At 44.8% G+C, this 24348-nt stretch overlaps 1 protein-coding gene across 1 annotated transcript in view; it reads right to left on the reverse strand.

Moving 5' to 3' along the window:
* Positions 1–24145, reverse strand: part of SLC22A16 (solute carrier family 22 member 16) — a 41338-nt gene extending 17193 nt beyond the window's left edge. Inside the window, exons 1-3 of the mRNA XM_042986977.1 lie at positions 24018–24145; positions 9804–10283; positions 2354–2471 (exon numbers count right to left, since the gene is read on the reverse strand). Of these exons, the coding sequence (XP_042842911.1) occupies positions 2354–2471; positions 9804–10283; positions 24018–24070 (651 nt within the window). The 5' untranslated portion in view covers positions 24071–24145. The remainder of the gene's footprint in view (positions 1–2353; positions 2472–9803; positions 10284–24017) is intronic.
* Between the last annotated feature and the right edge of the window lie 203 nt (positions 24146–24348).

A 24348-nucleotide genomic window follows, 5' to 3' on the forward strand; every position in this document is an offset into this window, starting at 1 on the left:
GCAATTTCCTGTGATAGGATGACAATAGTAGTAAGTAGGGGTGTGCTTAGTGGGGCCTCCGCATTAAAGTTCAGTTTAATATTTTTGTGACAACAGCCTTCATTTCTCCATACAGCCTCATAATTGCAACACTCAGACGATGAACCCTGATAATGAGGACTCCCACATCCAAGAGTCTCGTTGTTTGGTAAATGTTTGTTGCTGTTACGGTACCCAAACAAAGATTGTGATCATTGTAAAATACTATAAATTTCTCCATTAAGTTAAGCAGTAACATCAGTCCATGACAAGTTTTTTTTTTTCCATATTAATTCTTGAGTCCACTCCCACTTCCTATTGGTTACTTCTGTCATTGGGTTCAGACAATCTGTACACAACTGCCTATATTATCCCCAAAGACTGCTTGGATCCCTTCACACCTGTCACCTCCACTAGTAACACTCTGTTCTTCACATCTACCCCCACAGAGCAGCCAGAATGGTCACTTCACCACACCTGAACCCCTTCAGGAGATTCTCACAGCCCTTAAGAAGTCAAGCAAACTCTTGATCACCTTCTAAGCCTCTGCCTAACCATCTCCCTCCCCTTCAGCCTCATCAAGGTATTTCACCTCCTCTCTACTCTCCAGACGTCTGGACCTTTCATTCCTTCTCAACTTGGGGCCTTCTCACTTGCTGCGTCTACCTGGAACATTCTTCTCTTACCGGTCCCTCAGAACTAAAAAGCCCTGACTCTCCAGACTCTCCACTGCTCCCCCTGCCCCACCCCAACTTAAACCACTCCATTGTCGAGCCTCCATTGTCAACATTGTATTTTTGAAGATGGCCCCTCAGTGTCTTGCCTTCCCACCACACTGTAGGGTTACTGAAATGGCCTGGTCTGCTTACTTAGCATTACATTCTGTGGGCAGATCAATAAATGTGGTGAGTAAATTGGTCTGTCTGCATCTTCCCTACTCAGAATTCAACCACAACAACATTTCGTGTGAAAATCAAAGACAAGAGCCGCAGAAACTTAAGGTCACATTTTACAAATGCATTCAATGAGTGGCTTGTTTTCTCAGCTCTGAAAACAAACACTTTATTTGCAAGACTGAAATAGCTATTTTCAGAACGTCCTCCAAAAGAGGACCTTCACCCTCTCCCATACCTGTGCCTCTGGAACCATCAGTCCCACCAAAAGGCCTCTTATCAAATCTCATCAGTTACAGGGCCATTTCCTCTTACTCTGCCCTCAGTGGAGACAGACTGCTGTTGTTACCTTTTGTATTAAACACTCTTTACGTTCCTAAATATATATATAATTACTTTTTTTAAAGGTGCTACACCTCCCATTCTCCTAAATGTTTCTCTTTTTATGCATCGTCCCTACCCTTGGCCATCTGTGTGGCTTCCTAGGAACGCTTTCCAGCCATCAGTGAAGACACCGAAACTGAACACAGCACCTTGCTCCATGAGGGGCTGCAGTGACCTCTTCTGAGACCAAAGTCCTTGGCTTCTTGCTGGACCCTTAGCTCATATACCCTGGTGAGAGGGGATGCACCCCCACCTCTGTGTTCAGCAAGGCCACATGTTCCTCCCACAGACGGTAACTTCACACCATTATCCTTGACCAGTGACCTCCAAATAGAGTCGCTGCTGCTGTCATTTGGCAGCTGGGGAACCTGTCTGGAAGCCTCACCAAGTGTGGGGACGCTTCCTCACTGGCTGGTCCACTTCCTACAATAGTCGCTACCAGAAGGAAGGCCTGTTTCGTGACAGCTGCCACACTGTGGAAGTTTTCTTTAATCTCGTTGAATCCTGATCACAACCAGTTATCAATACCAGTGAAGCAGGTATTATTTTCTACAGTTTATAGATTAGCAACTACGGCTCAAAGAGGACAACATGTTTGCCCAAATAAGACAAAGTGGATATTCAAACTATACGTCCCTGTTCCTCATAACAGAAAAGCCAAATGCCTCTGGTTTTCATTCCTACTGTGCATTACACAAACGACTTTGTTTACACCTTAAATGTCTGTTTGGCCCATGTGTGCAGGCCCTGACCAGGCCGATAAAATTGCTCAGAAATAAAATAATGCCTTAGTAGTCATGGAATGTGGGTCATGTGCCAGGCATGGAGTCAAACAAAAAGGTTCTGCCTAGTAAGCAACCATTTTTCATTTTAATGAGTTTCATTCAAACACAGAGCACTACTATTCTGCAGAAAGACTTCTCAGTGGAATGAACAAAGATCAGGCCCGGATCTCTCTCACCACATTCTAAAGGACCCACACTCAGAGAGAGTAAGGTTTAATATGAAAATACTGCAGTAGAATTAGAGGTTTAAGAAAAGAGCCCCCCACAACTCACCATAGCGAGAAGAAAGCGTGCGATCATGAAGCTGTAATAATCGAATGAGAACGCCGCTGCAAGGCCAAATAAAAATATGCCAGTGCTTGTGGCCCACAAGACAAATCGTCTTCCTATCCTGAAAAATAAGAAGCACACAGCAGAAGCAGCAAGGTATGGTTATCAGAGCTTAAACATCCACTCCAGTTCATGAAAGTGAGCGTGATCTATGTGTTCAATAGCTTCTGTATTGATTGTTGTCATCCATCCATTCATTTGGGGGAAATCACGAGTTAACGCAGGATTTCTTCAAGAGGCCGGTCTTCAGTGGGGAGGCCTCTACCTAAGCCGCTCATATACATACATGATCACCCTGGGTGATGCCCAGAGGACCTCCTAACCCAGGATTGGCGAGGGAGAGTGGGGAGGATGTGTCCTTTCGCTCAGAGGACTTCTGCTCTCGGATCTGTCGGATCATCTTCCGTGTCAGGCTGGCTGTGCCCACAGGGGTAAGTCAGCTCTTGCCAGGCCCCTCTAAAAACAGAGCTTTTGCCACATTCTGCTCCTAAGAATAAGGTGCTTACCTGCCCTATTATTTTCATAATTGGGAGGGGCATTTCTTTGTCTAAAAAGCAAACAAATCATATTCCCGACAGGTTTTTAAAAATTGAGATATACTTCACATAAAATCCAATCTTTTAAAGTATATAATTCAGTGGCTTTTAGTATGTTCAAAAAGTTGTGCAACTCTCATTACTAATTCCAGGACATTTTCATCACTCCAAAAAGAAACTCTGCACCCAGGAACCATCATTCTGCCCTCTCTGCTCCCTCCAGTCCCTGACAACCACCAACCTACTTTCTTTCTCTGCAGAGTTGCCTGTTCTGGACATTTTACATTAACAGAGTCATACAATAGGTGACCTGCTGTGTCCAGCTGCTCTTACTTAGCATTGTGTCCTCAAGTTTCGTCTGTGATGTAGCATGTCTCAGTACTTCGTTCCTTTTTGTGTCTAAATAATCCTTTATGGCTGTATCACATTTTGTTTATCTATTCATCAGCTGATGGACAGTTGGGACTGTTTCCACTTTTTGGCAATTGGGCATAATGCTGCCACGACCGTTTGTGAGCAAGATTTTGTGTGAACTTGTTTTCCCTTGGGTGTATACCTAGGAGTGGAGTTTCTGGATCATATGACAACTCTTTGTTTAACATTTGAGGAAGTGCCAAACTTTTCCAAAGTGGCGGCCCTATTTTTACAGTCCTACCAACAATGTATAAGGGGACCAATTTCCCCACATCCTCAACAACACTTGTCTATTATTGTCTGTCTTTTTTTTTTTTTAAGTGAGAGAGAGAGAATGCGGGTGAGCAGGGGAGAGGAGCAGTGGGGAGAAAGGGAGAGAGAGAGAGAGAGTATCCTAAGCAGGCTCCACATTGTGGAGCCTGATTTGGGACTTGATCCCACAACCCTGGGATCATGACCTGAGCTGAAATCAAGAGTCAGACACTCAACTGACTGAGACACCCAGGTGCCCCGTTGTCTTTTTGATTACAGCCATCCTAGTGCGTGTGCAAGGATATCGCATCGTGGTTTTGATTGACATTTTCCTTAATGATTAATGATGTTGAGCATTTTTATATGTGCTTATTGGCCATTTGCATATATTCTTTAAAGAAACATCTGTTGGGGCGCCTGGGTGGCTCAGTCGGTTGCGCATTCGACTTCGGCTCAGGTCATGATCTCGCGGTCTGTGAGTTCGAGCCCCGCATCGGGTTCTGTGCTGACAGCTCAGAGCCTGGAGCTTGCTTCGGATTCTGTGTCTCCCTCTCTCTCTGCCCCTCCCCCGCTCATACTCTGTCTCTCTCTGTCTCAAAAATAAATAAAAACATTAAATTAAAAAAAAAAAATATCTATCCAAATCCTTTGCCCATTCTTAAACTGGGTTATTTGTCTTTTTATTGTTGAGTTGTAAGAGTTCTTTATATACTTGGAATACTGGACTCCTATTAGATACATGATTTACAAATATTTTCTCCCTGACAGATAATTTTAAGGCAAAAGAATATAGTCCTGAGATTCCAACCAACACGTTTGCCTAGTAGAACAGAGGATATGTAAGCAAATAAACACTGTCCTCTGTACACGCTCAGCCTTCTCTGCTCCCCCCACACACTAGTAGGGATGGTTGGTCCTACACGTGCATGTGCTTCAATCTCATCTGAGCCCTGAATGCCGTTTCAAACCTTTTACCCGTCCCCAATCAACTTCCTCGACCACCCACAATGTCTCCACCACCCATCTCCTGCAGAGAACAGAGACCATCAAAGAGAAAGCCCCACAACCTCCTATTCTGCCCACTTGTCAACACAACCTGAATCTGTGTTCAGCTTTCTCTTCTTCTCTCCTCTCCAGGGACACACACACTTTTCTCTCCAAATACCATTTTGCAATCTTTGAACTGGATCATGCCTCTTCCCACCTCCTCTGAGAACTTATTCTAACAATTACTTTTTTTTCCCTCTATGTTTCTCTCTCCTCTGACTCTTCCCTTTCAGTTTAACTCTTTTCCAACCAAAGACAAGAACCGCTGGATCCCATCACTCCTTCGGCCTCATTGCACCTTGCATTTCCTCCACTGATGGCATCTCTGAAAGGAATATCTACTTCCTCAACTCCTACATTTCCTTAGCCATGACCATCAGGTTGCAACTGGCTTTTCTGAGATTAGCTCTCCAGTCACCAGGGACCTCCAGGTTGCCTCTCTCAGTCCTTATTTGCTTACCTTCTCTAGTGCCACTGGCCACACCCACTCCTGAGGGACTGCTCTCCATCAGCTTGTAGAACCCCACTCTCCAGGTTTGGCTCATATCACCCTGGTGGCCTACCTGTCTCCATGCTGGCATTTCCTAAAGTCCACCAAATTATGTCAGTTTCGAAATGCCTTCTCAGGCGCCTGGGTGGCTCAGTCATTAAGCATCTGACTTCAGCTCAGATCATGATTCAGTCTGGATTGGGTGAGCTCGTGCCCCGCTTCAGGTGAGCACGAGCCCCGCTTCGGGTGAACCCTGCTTCGGATGGGCCCTGCTTCTCTCTCTCTCTCTCCCCCTCTGCCCCTCCTGGGCTTCCTTCTCTCTCTCTGCCCCTTGCTCATTTGTGCTCTCTCTCTCTCTCTCTCTCAAAATACATACATACATACATACCTCCTCAATATGTGTCCATCCTTCCCTCTCTGCCCCTCCTGCTTTCATTCAGACCTTCACCATTTTCTACAGCCCTCATCCTCAGGGCCTCCCACCCAGTCCTCCTAACATCACACCAGTGTACCCCCCACACTGCCTAGAAATAAAACAATCCCAGATGCGGTTTTGCATCACTTGGTTTATCCATCCTATGCTTCTGCCAAACTGACCTCCTCACAATTCCCTGAATGTGCCAGGCTCTCTCAAGACATGAAGTTGTTCCTTCTCCCTTAGAAAGCCTTCCCCATTGTGTGTTTAAAAGCCAGGTCAAAGGTGCAGCCTTTTCTGACCATCCTCTGGGGTCTCGTGGCAGAAAGGAAGAGACAATACAATATAGTAGTTAGGTGCCCCGGCCTGGTTTCAAATCCCAGCTCCGCTGCTTTACTTTCCAAGTTGACCTTCTGTCCTTCCTTTTCCGCACTGGTATTTAAAATAGGGCCAATGATGTTTACCTCACAGACTTTTTTAAGTAATTACATGAGATAATACACAAGACATTTAAAATAGCTCATAGTGAATGGTCCATAAAAGTGAGCTATTTTTTTTTTCATTATTTTAGAGAGAGAGAGAGAGCAAGTAGGGCAGAGAGACAGAGAGAATCCCAACCAGGCAGCACAGAGCCCAAGGTGGAGCTCGACCCCACCACCCCAGGATCATGACCTGAGCCAAACCAAGAGTCAGATGCTCAACTCTTGTGGTTTTGATTCACATTTAGTGCTGTTGAGCATCTTTCCATGTGTCTGTTGGCCATCTGCCTGTCTTCTCTGGGAAAACATCTATTCATATCTTCTGTTCATTTTTTAATCAGATTGGAGGGTTTTTTCTGGTGTTGAGTTGCCTAAGTTCTTTATACCCTTTGGATATTATTCCCTCATTGGATATATCATTAGCAAATATCTTCTTCCTTCTGTTGATGGTTTCCTTTGTTGCACAAAAGCTCTTTATTTTGGTGTAGTCCTCATAGTTTATTTTTGCTTTTGTTTCCCTTGCCTGAGGAGACATTTCTAGAAAAATGTTGCTTAGGCCAATGTCAATGAGATTACTGTCAATGTGTTCTTCTAGGAGTTTTATGGTTTTAGGTCTCATATTCAGGTTTTTAATCCATTTTGAGTTTATTTTTGTGTACGATGTAAGAAAATGGTCCAGTTCCATTCTTGTCCAGTTTTCCCAGCACGATTTATTGAATAGATTGTCTTTTACCTATTTTAGATTCTTGCCTCCTTTGCTATAGATTAATTGACCATATAAGTGTGACTTTATTTCTGGGCTCTGTAATGGTATTTTTTAGTTTTTATATTTGTTACTAGTAGATATAAACATAATTAATTTATATATATTGATAACCTATCCAGCAACATCATTAAATGCTCATTAATTCCAATAATTCTTCTGCTGGATTTTCTTCATACAGAATTGTAATGGCTAAAAATAATGACTTTTTTGTCTTCTTTCTTTCCATTTATGCCTTCCCCCTCCCCCCACCCCTGCTTCTCCCTCTCTCTTTTATTTCTCTGTTTTGCTTTACAGTAATAGGATATCCAGTATAATACTAAGCAGAAGCAGTGTTTCATACATCCTTATGTATTCCTGATTCCAAGGGAAAGCTTTCAATATTTCACAGTTAAGATGTTCATGGTAGATCTCTTTGTAGACACTTGTAATTGGGTTAAGGACATTCTTCCACTTTTAGTTTTTATCATGAATGGATTTTGAAATTTATCAAATGTTTTTCCTGTATTCATTAAGTGGATAATAGGAATTTTGTCTTCTAATCTATTAATGTGGTAAATTCCACTAATTATTATTTTTTTAATGTTTATTTATGAGAGAGAGCATGCAAGCAGGGGACGGGCAGAGAGAGAGGGAGAGAGAGAATCCCAAGCAGGACACCGAGCTTGATCCCACAAACCGTGAGATCATGACCTGAGTGGAAATCAAGAGTCAGAGGCTTAACCAACTAAGCCACCTAGGCGTCCCTGGTAAGTTTCCAATATTAAGTATATTTCAGACCTTATCCCTCTGCCTTCATGAATTTTAATTTCTCATATTTTCCAACTGTCTCTCTGATGTTTACTGTTGATAATTTTTTCTGAGCTCTTATCAATTTTACTCATTCTTTCTCTAGTTATATGTAATAGGTTGCTAAAACTGCCCAGGAATTTGTCACTTATTATGTTTTTTTTCCTAGATGTTCTAGGTAGTTATTCTTCAATTTTATGTCATTTTAAAATACAATTTGCAGGGACACCTGGCTGGTTTAGGCAGTGGAACATGCAACTCTTGATCTTGGGGTCATGAGTTTGAGCTCCATGTTAGGCAAAGAGCTTACTTAAATAAATAAATAAATAAATAAATAAATAAATAAATAAATAAAATACAGAGCCCGTGTCAGGCTCTGTGCTGACAGTGTAGAGCCTACTTAGGATTCTCTCTCTCCTCTCGCTCACTGCCCCTCTCCCACTCGTGTGTGCATGCTCGCTCTCTAAATAAATAAATATTTAAAAAACAAAAATAAAATACAATTTCCAGATTTTTACTAATAATTTCAGGCTTGTCTTCTATTTGTTTAACAGCAGTAAGCATAGTGAATTTTTATCTGTGCCTGACAATTCCAGTATTTCAATTCTTCTTTGTGCAGAAGGTCTGCTTTGGGGGCCTATTGCTTCTACTGACTCTCACTCATGGTACCTTTTAATCATGTTTTTGGCTTTGACGGACCTAATTTCCACATTCCAGGAAGATGGTTATGGAACAGAAGATTCTTTTTTAATGCTTTTTTTTAAGTTTATTTATTTATTTATTTATTTAGAGAGAGAGAAAGAGAGAGATAACCAGCAGGGGAGGGGCAGAGAGAGAAGGGGACAGAGGATCTGAAGCAGGCTCTGTGCTATCAGCAGAGAACCCAATGTGGGGCTCGAAGTTGCAAACTGCAAGATCATGATCTAAGCTGAAGTCAGACACTTACCTGACTGAGCCACCCAGGTGCCCTGGAATAGAAGATTCTTTTTTTAAATTTTTTTTTTAATGTTTATTTATTTTTGACAGAGAGAGAGAAAGACAGAGCATGAACGGGGGAGGGGCAGAGAGAGAGGGAGACAGAATCTGAAGCAGGCTCCAGGCTCTGTGCTGTCAGCACAGAGCCTAACGCAGGGCTCAAACCCACAGACCGCGAGATCATGACCTGAGCTGAAGTCAGATGCTCAACCGACTGAGCCACCCAGGTGCCCCTGGAATAGAAGATTCTTAAACATAGTAACATAACTTCATCCACCAAATAATAACTAGACTCCACTTCTGCCTTAATTTCATTATTCAAATGCCACCTCCTGGGATAGGGTTAGGGGTGGGAAGACCTAGGCACTCCTCCCTTTAGGCTTCCATAGATTTTGCCTCCATTTGTTCTCACTTCTCCTATGGCCCTGGCCACAACAAAGCCCTATCATTTTATTTTGGACATGTTTGTCAGTCCCATTAGACTAACACATCCCAAGGGTGGGATGTGGACCTAAGCTGTTGTCCTCAGGTTCCCAGGGCCCAGCATATGGCTGTAAAACTCACAACTATGGGGACCAGAGAAGTTCATTTCTGTGCTTTAGCACAGGTACTTTAAGTACAGTCCTTGTCCACACAGAGATGAACTTTGCCTTATTTAAGGGCTATGTATTCATTTTAATGTGTGTGTGTTTTTTTAAGAAAATATGGCTGGTGTATCAAACCCACAATTTCATAGATATTACTGCTTAGAACCAGGTTACACTTCTTAAAAAACAAGTTTATTTTTAGAAAATTAGATAGATAGATAGATAGATAGATAGATAGATACAGATATATATATGTTGATATTCAAATAGTAACCAGTATTTATTGAGTGGTTATATGTCCAAGGTACTTTTTTTACTATTTTTGCAATAACCCTTTGAAGTGAGTGCTATTATTTTCATCACCAGCTTATAGACTACTTTCTGAAACACAGGTTATGCAATTTGCCTAGGGCTCATGGCTAATAAGTGGTAGAACCAGGGTCTGAACCCAGGCAGACTGTCTTCAAAACCCATCCTCTAACACTATGGTTTTTTGTGTGCCTCTAAATAACAGATCAGCAAAGAGGCAGGTATTTAGATAGGAGGTATGAAAATGACTAAAGCTTTGAACATAATTCCTTGACCTTTAAGAAAACCAGATAGGAAAATGAACCCTGATGCAACAAACTTAAATATTTCATTTTACCTGTCAGAAAGGTAGCCAAAAATCATCGCTCCCAGCAGGACTCCCACCATAAACACAGGCTGGATCACCTTTGCGAACCATTCTCGGTTACAGACCAGATCCCACTGAGTCACCACGGTGCTGTCCCACTTGCTCTTGTCATAGACGTAGCCATCCATGCAAGGAAAGCTACTCTTACGGCCACTGTAATCATAGTTCAAACCAGATTTGTCATCCCTCCGGAATCTGTGACAACTTGTGAGCTCCCAGACCTCACCGTTCTGTAGCTGCACTATAATGTGATCTTCGTGGCCTGTGAAAAACAGGATCCAGATGTCCTCCAACCTCCAACTAGAGATATTGTGGAAAAGAACCCGACTCACGTTGCCTGGGGGCCTGCAGGTATGGTAGGGGGACACTGTCATGAACACAGAAGCCAAGTAGTGGATACCACAAGAGATGTTCTGGAAAGCACATATAAAATAGAGGAATATCTGAAATCTGCAAAGAGAAGAAAAGCAAGTTATTATATCCAACCTACAGGCCAAAAAAGACTATAAGCAAATATGAAGGGTGTTCATCATGGTTAGCTTAATATATATATAGATGAATAAATACAGAAATAATTATAGATATGCAATATATACATATACATAACATGTTAGTATATACACATAGCTCTGTCTGGTAGGAGGGCCTAGAAGCAATGACACTGAGACAGGGAAACTAAAGGGACTGCTTTTTTTGCTCCTTTTACTGTTTCTATTCTTGCTAGGACCTATACCCCCACCTTACACATGCCTTATAGAACAGGTAATATATGTCCTCCTTGTAAAGGCCAGGGAGTTAATGATTTCTTTGGAGTCTTCCAGCATGGGAGATAGCATCGAGGGAGTGACCAGGTAGGACCAAGACCACTAACTCATCAAGACACCTGGCTCCAGGTCGTAAGTGACCTATGGAGAACACCTGAACACTCGTCTTTGGTCCTGGATGCTTGAGAAGACACGTGCACCAGACCACTGTCCCCAATAAAAACCCCAGACTCCAAGCAAATATGGAACTCAGTCTCCTTTCCTTTCGGAGTCTCCCAGATGCTCTGTCTATATCTGCTCTCTCTAGGTCTTCGATAAACTCTGTCCTCACTTCCTCTTGGCTCACATTTGATTTGTATTCTCCACGAAGCCAAGGACCCTCTTGGCTGGTCCTCAAACCCAGCCAGCCTGCATCAACATCTCAACAGCAACAAGCACACCCAGTGCCCAGATCTTGTTTTCTAAATACCATCCTTCAATAAAAGAAACCAGGAAAAAATGGCTCATTTAAGACCAAGTCAGAGAAAATGAAAAACATGCCTAATGCTTTAGGTATGCTTGCGGTATCAGAAAGTAAGGAAGCGCTCAAAATACAAAATGATGGGGGCATGTTAAAGGGACACAGGAACCAATCTGAAAAACCTCCCAATGGGCAAGGTTGAAACAATTTGAGCAACAAAATAAATAGCATGGTATATCCCAACGTATAAAATAAATATACAAGTCTATACTGTGATGTTTAATTTTATGTCAACATGACTGGGCTGGTAAACATGATTTCTGGATCTGTCTATGAGGTTGTCTCTGGATGGATTAGCATTTGAATCGGTAGACTGAGTGAAGAAGAGGGCCCTCATCAGTGGGCGGGCATCATCCAATCCAGGGAAGACCTGAATAAGAACAAAAGGTGGAGGCAGGGCAAATTTGATCCATCTACTCCTACTCTTAGACATTGGCATCCCTGGTTCTCAGGCTTTTGGACTCAGGCTGATACAGGGAAATTGAAGACTCCATAAAAACCTGTCTTTTGCTCCTTTTCCTGCTTCTATTCTTGCTAGCACCTGCACCCCCCACTTTACACATGCCTCAGAATGCAAACAGTGTATGTCCTCCTTGTAAGGTACGAGGAGTTAATGATTTCTTCAGAATGGATAACATCTAAGGAAGGACCAGGTGAGAATGACCAATGAAGCTGTCATATACATATTCCAGACCACCAGCACTAGACATCTCGACGCCAAGGCCCCCTGGCTCCAAGCAATAGCACTTGGGCCCTCATCTTTGTTCTGAGTCCTGGATGCCTGAGAGGACACATACACCAGGTCACGATCCTCAATAAAACCCCCCAGACCCCGAACAAATACAAGACTTCCTCCTTTCCTTTCTGAGTCTTCCAGAAGCTCTGTCTGTACCAGCAGTCTCTCTATACTTTGAATAAACTCTGCTTTCACCTCCTGCTGGCTCGAGTTTGATTTCTATCCTGTGCACAGACAAGGACCTTCCTGGCTGATCCTGTGGGACCCCTTCTGGGTCCTCGAACCCAGCCTGCCAGCATCTGAACCAGGACTTACATCATCAGCCCCCCAATTTTCAGGCCTTCAGACTTAGACCTCACAAATACGCCACCAGCTTTCCTGGATCTCCAGCCAACAGACAGCACATTGTGGGACTTGACTGTCTCCATAACTGTGTGAACAAATTCTTACAATAAATCTCTTATCTACATCTCTATATATGTCCTATTTGTTCTGTTTTTCTAGGAGATCTTGATGACTACAGGTTTTGGTACTGAAAGTAGTTCTAAAGGAACAGAATTTTAAGAATGAGCTTTCTGAATTGGTACTGGGGTTTCTGGAATTGGTTGTCTAATCTGATTAGATTGAAAAGCACTAATGGCTATTTCCAGCAGTAGAGAACACTGATAATCCGTGGTGTGCACTGTTTAGAGAAATACACAAAATATCTGTGTTGGACGCTCATAATCAACCACTTAGAAGAAGCAAGGGGCTAAGTGACTCTGTATTTGAAAATTTCAACCATTTTTTGAAAACTAAAGAAATGTAATGGCATTGGTTGGTTGCTCCTATTGTCGTTGGATAAATTAACGAAAGAAAACAGATGAGCTCAACGAATTTGAATCCCCAGCTCAAGCAATGCCTAAACAACCTAAGAATTTCTAAGGTGTGTCTTGAAAGAGATCCTTATCTCCTGTAGCCACAGGCCCGAAAATCAAACACAGAACCTCATCCTGTGAGCAGCTGAATGACAATGCCTAATTGGCCTCTTTGCATATGCCCCAAATCAGTGTCCAATATATGGTGCTATTTCTCAAATAGTCAGCACTCACGGGTCCAGGAATCGAGGCGTGGAAATGAGGGCTGTAGCACTCACTTTTACACCTAGCGATCCCCTAACAAAATTTTCGCTTCCTGTTCCCATAATCTTACGCTCTGCTAGCCTCAAGATCTTAGTTCCAGAGGGAAGAATACTGCCACCAGGGGACACAACAGCGATTCCACTGACCTGGAAATAAAGACTGTTGCCTGACCACTTTGGGTTCCTCAGGCGTCTGAATCAAAAGGCAAAGCAGGGAGTTACAGTGTTGGCTGGGGTGAAGGATCCTGAATATCAAGGGGAAATTGACTCCACGATGGAGGTAAGAAAGAGTATGTCTGCAATACAGGAGATTCCTTAGGGTATCTCCTTAGCATTACCATGCCCTGTGAATTAGGTCAATGGGAAATTACAACAACCCAATCCAGGCAGGAATATTAATGGCCCAGACTCTTCAAGGATTAAAGGGTGGGTCACTTTATCAGGTAAAGGTCCACAGGCAACTGAGGTTCTTGCTTAAGGCAAAGGGAATAGAGAATGGGTCCTGAAAAGAAGGTAGTTATACTAAATACCACCTACAACCACATGACCAGTTATAGAAACAAGGGCTGTAATTATCATGAGTATTTCTTCTCTAAAAAAAAAAAAGTTTATTTTTTGAAAGAGAGACAGTGTGTGTGTGTCAGTGGGGGAGGGGAGGACAGAGAGGGAGAAAGAGAATCTCAAGCAGGCTCTGCACTATCAGCACAGAGCCCAGTGTGGGGCTCAAACCCATGACCGCAAGATCACGACCCAAGCTGATATCAAGAGTCTGACACTTAACCAACTGAGCCACCAGGCACTGCGAGTATTTCTTCTTTATTTTGTTATGAATGCTTGTGTATATATAGACACATATTAAGCAAATATCTTTGTTTTCTTCCTTATTGTCTCCTCATATAACATAAGATGTATTGACATATAAGTATTTAAATAGTTTTACACCATAATATTTAAGTTACGGGATATCAAAAAAAGAGTAAGCATCATCCAAGGACTTTATGTCCCCTTCTGGGAAAGGGATTAGTGTATTTAGTTGTATGTTGGATAGTTGTATCATGTTGGGTGGAATTAGGACCTTGTTATTGTCTTTATTTAGAGATCAAGTTTGGTGTAAAGAGATCCATATGGGTTGCAAGTTGACAAGGGGGAACCTATGATGGTTAATTTTATGAATCAACTTGACTGGACCAAGGGGATGCCCAGACAGTTGGTAAAACATTATATCTGCGTGCGTCTGTGAGGGATCTCCAGACGAGACTGGCATTTGAACCTGTAAACTGAGTAAACATCATCTTCACCAATGTGGGTGGGCATCATCCAACCTGTTGAGAACCTGAAGAGAACAAAAAAGCCAAGGAAGTACTAATTCACTTTCTTTGCGTGGACTGAGACCTCCATGTTATCATGCCCTCAGACATCTCGTGCCCCCGTGCTCCTGGTTCAGACTCTGCCTGGGGCTTACACCATCAACCCTGTGGTTCTCAGACCTTGGGACTGGGACTGAATTGCACCATTGGTTTTCCCAGGTCTCTGGCTTGCACACAGCACACTGTGGGACTTCTCACTTCTATAATTGTGTGAGCCAATTCCTGTAATAGATCTCCTCTTATCTACATCTGTGTGTCTCTATTTATATATCCTATCAATTGTGTTTTTCTGGAGAATCCTGATAAATATACCACTTGGTATAAATAAATGGTTGAACAAACAAGTACAAACGAGAGATGAAACTAATCTTTCTTCTAGTAGAATTCCAAGTACTATCTGCAGATATTCCCCCTCTATGGGAGATGGAGTTTCATTCCTACCCTTTACTCCTGAAGGGCAGTCTAAGACACAGTGACTCCTTTCCAAAGAATATGATAGGAAAAAAAGGGGGAGTGTCTTGATGGCTCAGTCAGTTGAGCATGGGACTCTCGATTTCAGCTCAGGTCATGATCCTGGGGTCATAGGATTGAGCCCTGTGTGGAGCTCTGAGCTGAGTGTGGAGCCTGCTTAGGATTCTCTCTCTCTCTCTCTCTCTCTCTCTCTCTCTTTCTTTCCCCTCTCCTCCTCTCATGCACACACACTCTCTCTCTCAAAACAAAAAAAACAAAGAAGGAAAAAGGAAAGAATAGTAACTTTACAGTGGGAGAAATCAGGTAAATCCTATCTTAACCAAATGTTGAAGGTTAATACTCCCAATGATCATATGATGTGATCATCAAGCACTTCACACCTCGGCGACATCTCCCAAAAGCCATAATCCCAGTCTATCCAGGAGAAAAACAGTAAAAAATCCCAGATTGTAGGACATTCTACAGGTTTCCAGGCCAATATGCCTAAAGACCACCAAGGTCATTAAAAACAAAACAAGGAGAGACTGAGAAACTACCACAGACCAGAGGAGACTGGAATAACTTATCAACTAAATGCAGTGTCATACCCTGGATTAGATCCTGCAACAGGAAGAGAATGTGAGTGGGAAAACTGGTGAAAGCCTGGAGTTTAGTTGATAGTAATATACTAATGTCAGCTTCCTACTTTGCCAAATATGCCGTGGTGATGTAAGACGTTAACAATGGGGAAAACTGGGTGAGGGACATACAGGAACTATCTTTGCAACTCTTCTGTAAATCTAAAATGATCCAAAAATTATTTATTCAAAATTTAAAAGTAACTGTAAAGTCTCCAAATTTACAGACTCAAACCAACAAGCAGTGACATATTCTCCGAAGTAAAAATTGTCTCACAAGGACAACTGTGCCCATAGGACGGCAGGGTAAAATGTATAAAATGTGGATTTCCCCATTAATTTCAGACCCCTGGAATCAAGATAGAACAGCCCCCTTTGGGCAGGTGGTTTCAATATTCAATTTTAAAATGATCAGTTCGGACAACGAGGAACATTACTGTAAAACCATTATAACAGGAAGTAGAAAATAGGTCCTGGCAGATCACACTGAGCCAAACTGCACTGTTGATACATACAATCTTTATCTCCCTGCCTGCTTTTCGGAGCTGCCCACCGCCCTGGTCCTGGTGTGCCTTCTATCTGGAAGGCATTTCTGACCCTCCTGTAGCTCACTTGTTCTCAAATGTTTTGTTCTCAGGAGCCTTTGTGTCCTTAAAAGTGTTGAGGGTCCCAAGGGTCTTTTCTTTATGTGAGTCGTCAGTATGTATTAGAAATTAAAAAGGAGAAAATTTTTAACATTTATTCATCCACTTAAACATAACAGGAAGAAGCCGTTAAAGAACATATAGCCATAGTTTTCAAAACAAAATGAAACAAAACTAGTGAGCAGCATGGTGTTGTTTTACATTTAAGATTTAGATTAATGGGGTGCCCGGGTGGCTCAGTCCATTAAGCAAGCGTCTGACTTGGCTCGGGTCATGATCTCACAGTTTGTGAGTTCGAGCCCCATGTTGGGCTCTGTTCTGACAGCTCAGAGCCTGGAACTTGCTTCGGATTCTGTGTCTCTCTCTCTCTCTTCCTCTCTCTCTCCCTCTCTCTCAAATAAATTAACATTAAAAAATTTTTAATTTAGATTAACGGAAGACAGCTAGTTTTTCATACCAGTGTCTGCATTCCATCTGATGCATTCTCACATGTCGGCTAGCCTCTGGAAAACTCCACTGTGCCTTCATGAGAGAGTGAGACTAAACGAGTCAACTAATGTCTCTGTGTTACTATGACAGCAGCTGGGATCTTGCAGACCCAGAGATGTGCAGGTCTCACACCATGACAACTGCTGGCCTCACCTGTTCCTGCTGCAGCACCTCCTCTCCACGGCTCTGCTCCCTCCATGCTAACCGCCTCCATCCGGCCCCTCCTTATCCCCCACTGCTGCTTCTCTCAGGTCCACCGTTTCTATTTGCTTCCCCTGCTCCGCCACCTCTCATTTGCTCATCTCCTCCCCCATTTCTTTCTTTCCCTTCTCTGACCACCGTATACAGCTGAAGTACCTTCTGTTATATACGTGTACTTTTTTTTTTTTAATTTTTTTTTTTAACGTTTATTTATTTTTGAGACAGAGAGAGACAGAGCATGAACAGGGAGGGTCAGAGAGAGGGAGACACAGAATCTGAAACAGGCTCCAGGCTCTGAGCTGTCAGCACAGAGCCCGACGCGGGGCTTGAACTCACGGACCGCGAGATCATGACCTGAGCCGAAGTCGGCCACTTAACCGACTGAGCCACCCAGGCGCCCCAATACGTGTACTTTTTAACGAACGTCAGGTGAATGCTTTCTAGTCCTCTACCAAATCAACAGCCACCAAAAAAATCCCACAAAAGGCTGAACGACAGTCCCATAAGGTAGGAACGGTACTTCAATCATGTTAGTCTATCCCGTGGTGCCCAGAATGGTGTGCTGTGCAATGTATACAGAATGTCATAGAATCCCTCCGGGTAAAAGGGACAGTGCTGAGGTTAATGCATACTCAGTACCTCTGGTAAGGAGAGGTGTTCACGAGGCCAGTGTATGGGGGCGCCCGGGCGGCTCAGTCAGTTAAGCATCTGACTCTTGATTTCAGCTCAGGCCATGATCTCATGGTTCATGGGTTTGAGCCCCGCGTCAGGCTCCATGATGACAGCACAGAGCCTGCAAGGGATTCTCTCTCTTCCTTTCTCTCTGCCGTTCCCCTGCACACGCTCTCTCTAAATAAACAAATAAACTTAAAAAAAAAAAAAAAGAGGCCAGTGTATAAAAAATTTTTACTGGGTTCTCCACCAGCAAAAAAAATGAATGTGTGTGTGGGCACAGATGTATAAAATGAGCATATCTGGATACACGTATTCCCAGATTACAGTGACATACATATGATGCATATGGAAATATAAAGTCATATATATTTACTTACACGTATACATTCGTGTATAAAGTAGGTGTTTTCATGGTGCTCCAAAGAATCATCTTTGCCCACCAGAGGGGTGAACACACCCCACTTGGGAGACTATCACAAGGTGGCAATGCTAAGCAAAGTCATAGAAGTGGTGCCGTGAAGCTGTCAAGCTGGCAACGTCCCCAAGTCCTCGGGGATGACTGCCAAGCTGGCACGTGGCCACAGTTCCTCACTTCTCATAGAAACCCACGTCAATAAAGAAGTAAAATGGAATCAATGTAACATATTGTGGCCATCAAGACACCACACGCTGGAGCTGGCCACGGTTTCAAGGCTGAACTCTGTATTTGGCACTGGCCCCAGCAGCTAGTTCAGAAAAGAAAAACACAAAGCAAAAGGCAAGCAAGCAACAAGTGGCTTTTTTCTAGCAACAGAAAGGGAGGGAGAACACACAAATACTATTCTCAGAGTATGGGATGGGCAGCCAAGAAAAGAGCCTAGAGCGCTAAAGCCTGAGTCCTTGCAGCTAAAAGGAGCCAGCTCTGTTTTTCTAGAAAAGGTGCCCCTGCCCGAAGAAAAACTATCAGAAATCTGCCTCGGTCTATTCCATACAGAGGGGCCGGGTAGGAACAGCAGGCTGGGAAGACAAGCCTGAGTTGCTGTGACTCAATAGACCCCGAGAAGCTAAGATCACAGCTTGAAATGGTGGTGCCTGAACCCTCACCCCTGCAGGTCACTAGCCCCCGTGCATGGGCTACTAGATATCACTGGAGAGCCACAGGGTCAGGCTCTGCCCTTGGCCTGCACACACTATGCTACTTGTGAGCACCTGGCGTGGTTGGTGGGTCACCTGCCCCAGGGAACAGGCTTGTGAATTCAGGAAGTGTTTCTTCCTTCCCCGGCAATTTCTCAGGAAGCCCTTTCCAGCCTGCAAGGATGATGGATAACAGGATAGAAGGATCCTGTTAGACAATTCCATCTGAGTGGTTCTGCTTCTGTCAGGCAGATTCTAGATTCGGCTGTGCCTGTTCTTGCACAGCAGAGGCTCCCCATTTCCCTCATCCAGGTTACACCTGCTGCTTGTGCTATACAGGACACCTTATTCGGCACTGTCTGGGTGGGTTACTGTGCTTATTCTACTAACACTGTATGTTGGATCACGCACGTTAGCATCTGGGTTGGTACCTAAGTAGTTTCTTCCCCTGGAATGGCTCCACCGTTGAAAAGTTCACTTTCTGCTGACCGTAACCTCCCACTCTCCCCCATATCCCCGAGTCCTTCCCATTGACCCCATCCCCAGCACCATCCAGGTGCCCAGTCTTTGGATCCCACCAGCTTCTTTAGTTTATTGCCACCTTCCTGGCTTCAATTCCTTCCCCAACCAGCCTGAATCTCACAGTCAACACTAGAACTACTTACACACACACACACACACACACACACACACACACACACACCAACAGAGCATCCACCACAGCAACCTCTGAGACTAGGATTTGTCTTCTCTATCCCACCCCTAATGATTGTGGTTCAGGAGGTCTGAGGTAGGATCCAGAACTCTATACAAGCTTAAAACGCTTCCTAAGAGACTCTGACATGGATGAGAAACACCACCCCGGGAAATCAAAATCTTCGGTTGAATTATCTGTTGATACAAGATTTGACGTTGGAAATATTTAACAGCTGTTGTGGAGCCACTGGGACTCTCCTAAACAGCTTGTGAGGGTGTAATTTGCCACAGCCACTTCGCACATCTGTCTGGCAGCTGACCACATGCACACTCGGCCAGAGGGATTCCTCTCCCAGGTACGTACCCAACGAAATGCATACACAAGGACCTTAAAATACATAGACAAGAGGAACTATGTGTGATAAACCCAACCTGGAGACAATATAAATGTCTGTTAACAGTGAGTGAATGAACTGTGCAATATTCGTGTCATGACATCCTGTATGCTGGTGAAAATCAACAAACTACCATAGCGCTCAATGTGGGTGACCCCCCCCATATATGATGTTGAACAAAAGAAGCCCAACCAAAAGTCTATGATTTTCTACTCCATTTATTTAAGTTTAGAATCAGACAAAACTAACCCGTGACCATAGCTATGAGGACAGTGGTGGCTGGGGGAGGGGAGAGGATATTGCTTGAGAGAGGGCATGAGAAGGGGTGGTCTGGCGGTGTTCACTTTATGATGATTCATCAGGTTGTAGAGTATGGTGCATACTTTTCTGTATACATGTAATATATCAATTTAAACGTTTTATATCTGCAAGACCCAGAGAGCAGGAAAAGTACTCGGCAATGCCCTGCTGAGGCTTGACTGGAATGGGTACCAAGTCATATCCAGTCTGTCCACATTGTGCCTTCAGCCCTGAATGGCCACCCAACCCATACTGACAAGGAGGCGTCTTGCCTGAGCAATACATTATTTATCCAAATGCCTGTTAAATGCCTCAACCTGGAATTCCCACAAGACTCTCAAACTGATGCAAGCCCCAAGCCTGCCCCGCCTGGAGTGTAACTGTTTCTGAGTTTAGGACACCATCATCTACACAAACCAGAAATAGGATGCATGGAATGGGGGTGTCTTGCCCACTTGTCCTTTATAACCAGAAGGCCCCATCAATCCCTCCTGTCAAAACTGTCCAGTCCTCCCTGCTCACACTCCCCCTGCCTCGGTCCAGGCCCTCCTTATCTCTTGCCTGGGCTCTTACCTAGGTCTTCTCTGTGCTGTTACCAAACTCCTGCCCCTCCAATGCACCTTCCATTCTGCAAAGTGACCTTCCTAATACCTGAACTCCTCAGCATGCCACACAAAAATATTCTTAGAGATGATTGTGAACTTACCTCCCTTCTGTCGCCCTCATACTTTATACTCTAGGAATAATACGCCTCTTCGCAGTTTCCAAACAACCCATGTTGGTTCACAGAAATATGCTTTCTACATGCTGGAAAGGTCCTGAGTATCCTTGCAACTCAAATTTCCCTTTCCTCGTTGCAAGGATAACTTCTGGAAAAAACAAGACCCTACTTCCCGAGGCATCTAGCTTCTGATATACCACTCTCTCCCTTACAAAGATTACGGTCCAACAGGTGTTATCAATCTGCCCAACCTGAGGACCCTCTGGGATAACACTTACAGATATAACACAGCACTCTGTTCACAGCTAAAGAGGCACACTAATGGAAAAAAAGAATCATACAGACACAGTAGGCAGAAACCCCAGAGGCAAGGAAAAGCAAAGATGACCAGAAATGGACCCATGCAATCTGGGTGACAGGTGAAGAAAATTACCTTCAGTCCTAGATTTATATCATTCTGTATAAAGAAACGTAACTGGTGGTACCCCTCTGTGGTCAAGAGCATGGCCTCCAGAGCCAGATTACTAAGGTTTGAATCTTGTGTCTGCTACCACCTGGGACCATGGGCAAGATCCTTAAACTTTCTGTGCCTCAGTTTCCTCATCTGAAAAGTGGGATGTTGAGGGAATGAAAAGAGTTAATGTAAAGCACTATGGCACACTGTTAGTGCACAGAAGTGCTGGCTATTACGATGTTCATAAGGTGAAGTCAGAGAAGATGAGCCAAAGCAGGTTCATACATTGAAAAAACAAAACTACCTATGTCCATAGGTGTAAATCAGCTACAGCCTCCACATTCCAACTCTAGTATTTTAAGTTATTTTTCCCCTTAAGCCAAGACAACTCAGGGAACCAGTTCTGAGATTATCCCAGCACAGATACCTGAGTATGCTTCCTCATTTCCCTCTCACATGGGCGTTAATCCATGAAGTTTATGGAACTTCAGGACATAAACTTATGTCCTGAAGTTATGGCTTCAGGACAAGACCAGGAACCGCTTTTTAATTCTTAGGTGTCCTGCTTCCCTCTCTTAAAGGTGACTAGGATAGTGCTTCCTCCCCTTAGAAATGATTAATGCTAAATGAAAGATAATTAACGTTCCCTACTTAACACTTTCACTAGGTTTCCCTAAAAGAAGGCTAAATAACGAAACACGATAACCTCCCTTTCTATTTATAAACAATAAAAAAGCACAATTACAGCAAATATCAGAGAAAATTGGGGATCCCATGCCATGGTCACACTGTTTTCACCTTTTGTAAGCATGCTTGTTACCCTTGCCTCACTACATGCTGCTTTCACAAGCCAACCCTTCCTACCAGGATGGGGACTCGGGTAACAATAATAACCACGATTTATTGAGAACTTACTGAATGTTAAGACTTTTGCACACATCATTGTAGCCAGCTAAGAGTTGTCTCCCCAAATCCACTCTCTCCTTTTCCCACCATGGAGAGCTACGTTTGACCGTTTGACCGCTGCAGGTGAGGACAATGGGACCAGATGCCCCAAGCACAGAGAGAGAGAGCCCCATGCTGTGGATGACAGGGCTGCCTCACCCACTTGGGTCCCTGGATGACCCCGTGGGAAGAACCTACCCTGAATAGTTACTGGAGAGGGACAAACTTCCAACTGAGGGATCTCTGTTAGCCAAACACCAACTGATACAATGACCTTGTTAATCTCTAAAATACAATGGGAAAGAATGGTATTAGCACCTCCTACCTCATAGGGTTACTGTAAGGATGTAATGAGAGGCTGCATGTGGAGTCCTTACAATAAGCATTTGGAGGGTAACAATTACCCTCATTTCACAGATGAGGAAGTAGTAAGTGAAATGTTGAAGACCACACAGTATGTGGTAGAGCCAGGACTGGAACTCAGACATCCAACCCCCAGAGCGGATCTTGTACTCCCCATGCTATTCTGCTTCAAGAAGGATAAAACAAGGTAATATATAAAGAGCCCGATGGAGTCCTGGGGATGGTACCTAACCGTGCTCAGGAGAGCATCATGGTTGAGAGCGTGGGCTATGGGCACTGATGACTTCCAACGACATCCAATTCTGCCCTGCCATTACCAGATCTGTGACGTACGCACAAGCCCCAGTTTTCTCAGGTGTAAAATGAGAGTGATACTACCAATCTCACGGAGCTGTAGAGAAGACGAAAGAAGGTAGCCCGTACCAAAAGCTTCTGACAGAGCCAGGCACAGATCAGTGTTCAAGAAACACAGGTATTAGGAGGAAGCAGGAGAGAGCTGGGACCTCCTGCCCCTCCTAGGACTGCTCAACCACCTTCTCCCTCCCGCCACGCAGGATCATAACCAACATTTATGCAACTTTCCGACTTGGAAAACAGCACCACACCATCTCCTCACTACAAGCCTGGGAGGTAAGGCAGGAATTATTGTGATTCCTGTTTTGTGGATAGGAAACTGAGGCACAATATTACCAGAATATTAGAGGTAAGAAGCAGGCTAGGACTTAGCTCCAAACCTCTGATCGTCATACTTACTGTATAGCCCCTCACCCAGCAGCCTCTCCTCCCAAAAGCCTCTAGGTCAGAGAGGAGCGTTTCTCTATGAATGAATGAATGAATGAATGAATGCAATATTTTAATGTCTTAATTAATTTGACGAATGAAAGGGGGGTGCAACGTGGCTAAATCTGGGCCCCAGCGTGTGGCGTCTGTGGGACCCTGGCCCTACCAGCCTCAGTTTCCCAATCATTAAAGTAAGGATGCAAACACCTCCTTTGCAAAGGCATCAAATGAAACTCTGTGTGTAACAAGCCGACACAATGTACCTGGCACATCTTTAGGCTTCTATAAATGGCAACAAAATCTGACTAACGGGTTTTCCTGGGGCAATACCTGCCTGCCAGGCACAGAGGGAGACCCTACGGGGCAGAGCTGGTCAGCAGTCGTCCGGGGAAGTGAAAGAGGAGGCGGTTTGGCGGACTGGAGAAACGGGCCGCCAGGAGCAGGCACTCCTCCACTCGTGTGAGCCGGCCGCTCCGGCCCGACCTCGGACTTGGGCTCCCGCAGAGGGCGCGCCCCGGGTCCCACCTGCTCGCAGCAGCCACCACTCCGGAGGCCAGTCCCAGCGCCCCGCTGCTCGCTGTCGGGGAGACCCCGGCGCCGGAGTCCGAGAGGACAAGCCCAGCCCTGGGCCCGGAGTCCGGACGCGGGTCTCCCGACTACCCCACGAAAAGAGCGGGAGAGGTTTCCGTATCGGGAGCGCCGCGCGAGAACCCCCCCACCGCAACGGAAAGAAACAGACCCCACCGGCGCCCCCTCCACGTGGCTCCCGCTCCCCTCCGCCGCCCTCCCCCCTGCCCACCCCCAACTCCCTACCTGCCGAAGTGCCCCACGTGGTCAAAAATCAACTCCAAATTGTGGGGCTTCATGGTGCCGCCGTGCGCTGCGCTCCCCAGCTGGACACTCCGAGCGCGCCGAGCGCCCGGGACGGCGGGCACCGCGCCCCGCCCCGCCCGGCTCCGCCCCGGCCCGCCGCGCCCCAGGGGGCCAGCCCCGCCGGCAGTCCCCCGCGCGCCAGCGGGCGGCTCGCGGGGCCGGGCTCGCTTCCCCCCTCCCCGCCCGCGCAGCCTCCGGCTTCTCCCCGCCGCCGTGGTCCCGGGGCCCGCCGTCGCGCCCGCGCCCTCCCTCCCTCCTGTGGGACACTCAC

This window comes from Panthera tigris, chromosome B2, assembly GCF_018350195.1.
Source record: "Panthera tigris isolate Pti1 chromosome B2, P.tigris_Pti1_mat1.1, whole genome shotgun sequence".
Lineage (NCBI taxonomy): Eukaryota > Metazoa > Chordata > Mammalia > Carnivora > Felidae > Panthera > Panthera tigris.